General features: G+C 34.5%; 1 protein-coding gene across 3 annotated transcripts in view; it reads right to left on the minus strand.

Moving 5' to 3' along the window:
* The window catches only part of LOC105511012 (chromosome unknown open reading frame, human C20orf196), a 120,251-nt gene that overhangs the window by 87,805 nt on the left and 31,718 nt on the right, over nt 1–728 (minus strand). Inside the window, exon 2 of one of the 3 annotated variants that reach the window (XM_011941019.1) lies at nt 198–267. The exons of the other annotated variants lie outside the window; for them this stretch is intronic. Coding sequence (XP_011796409.1) covers nt 245–267 — 23 coding nt within the window. The 3' untranslated portion in view covers nt 198–244. The remainder of the gene's footprint in view (nt 1–197; nt 268–728) is intronic. 3 annotated transcript variants of the gene reach the window in all.

Consider the following 728-nt stretch of genomic DNA (forward strand, 5'->3'; position numbering starts at 1 on the left):
ATCCACCTGCCTCAGCCTCCCAAAGTGCTGGGATTACAGGCGTGAGCCACTGAGCCTAGCCAAAAAATTAGACATCACTATTCATGTGTGTATGTTAGCCTGAAATCAACCCAGCTGGATAAATGAAAAAAGATCTCAAATTATATAATGCATGTGCAGTGAATACACCTAACAGTGGTGACCTTAAGAGAAATTACCTTCTTGGATTTCAGTTGAATAAAATAATCTCTGAGAACTTTTAATTCTAGCTCAAGTAGGCACAGAACTCTGCAAAGAATAAATGAGAAAGGTTTAACACAAATCTGGTACGTTTAAATTCTTTTTCTCAGTAAGGCGCAGGAAAGTATAAAAGGTAGCCACCAGAGGGCAGTAGACTCAAACACTGCCTGATCCAAAAAATTGTCAGGCACCACCTCCAGGCCTAGGCTCAGAGCAGCTCTCTGTGTATTATTGGCTAAAAACATGCAATATTATTTTAACCAATTTTTTCTCAAACTCTACTTCTAAAATGGTGTTGGTCCGTGGGTCATTTCTTCAGCTTATTTATACTGCATTTAACAATCCCTAATATTTTCCAAGAGTTCTTTGTAAAAGAAAATTCTGGACAAAACAACTACTGAATATATTACGAAGAAATAGGGGTATATCCATTTGCTTGTTTTTTATAATTTATGTATTTAAATTATTTAATTTATTAAATAATTATTTTATTATTTATGTTATGTTAT

Source organism: Colobus angolensis, unplaced genomic scaffold (genome assembly GCF_000951035.1).
Source record: "Colobus angolensis palliatus isolate OR3802 unplaced genomic scaffold, Cang.pa_1.0 Scaffold197, whole genome shotgun sequence".
NCBI lineage: Eukaryota > Metazoa > Chordata > Mammalia > Primates > Cercopithecidae > Colobus > Colobus angolensis.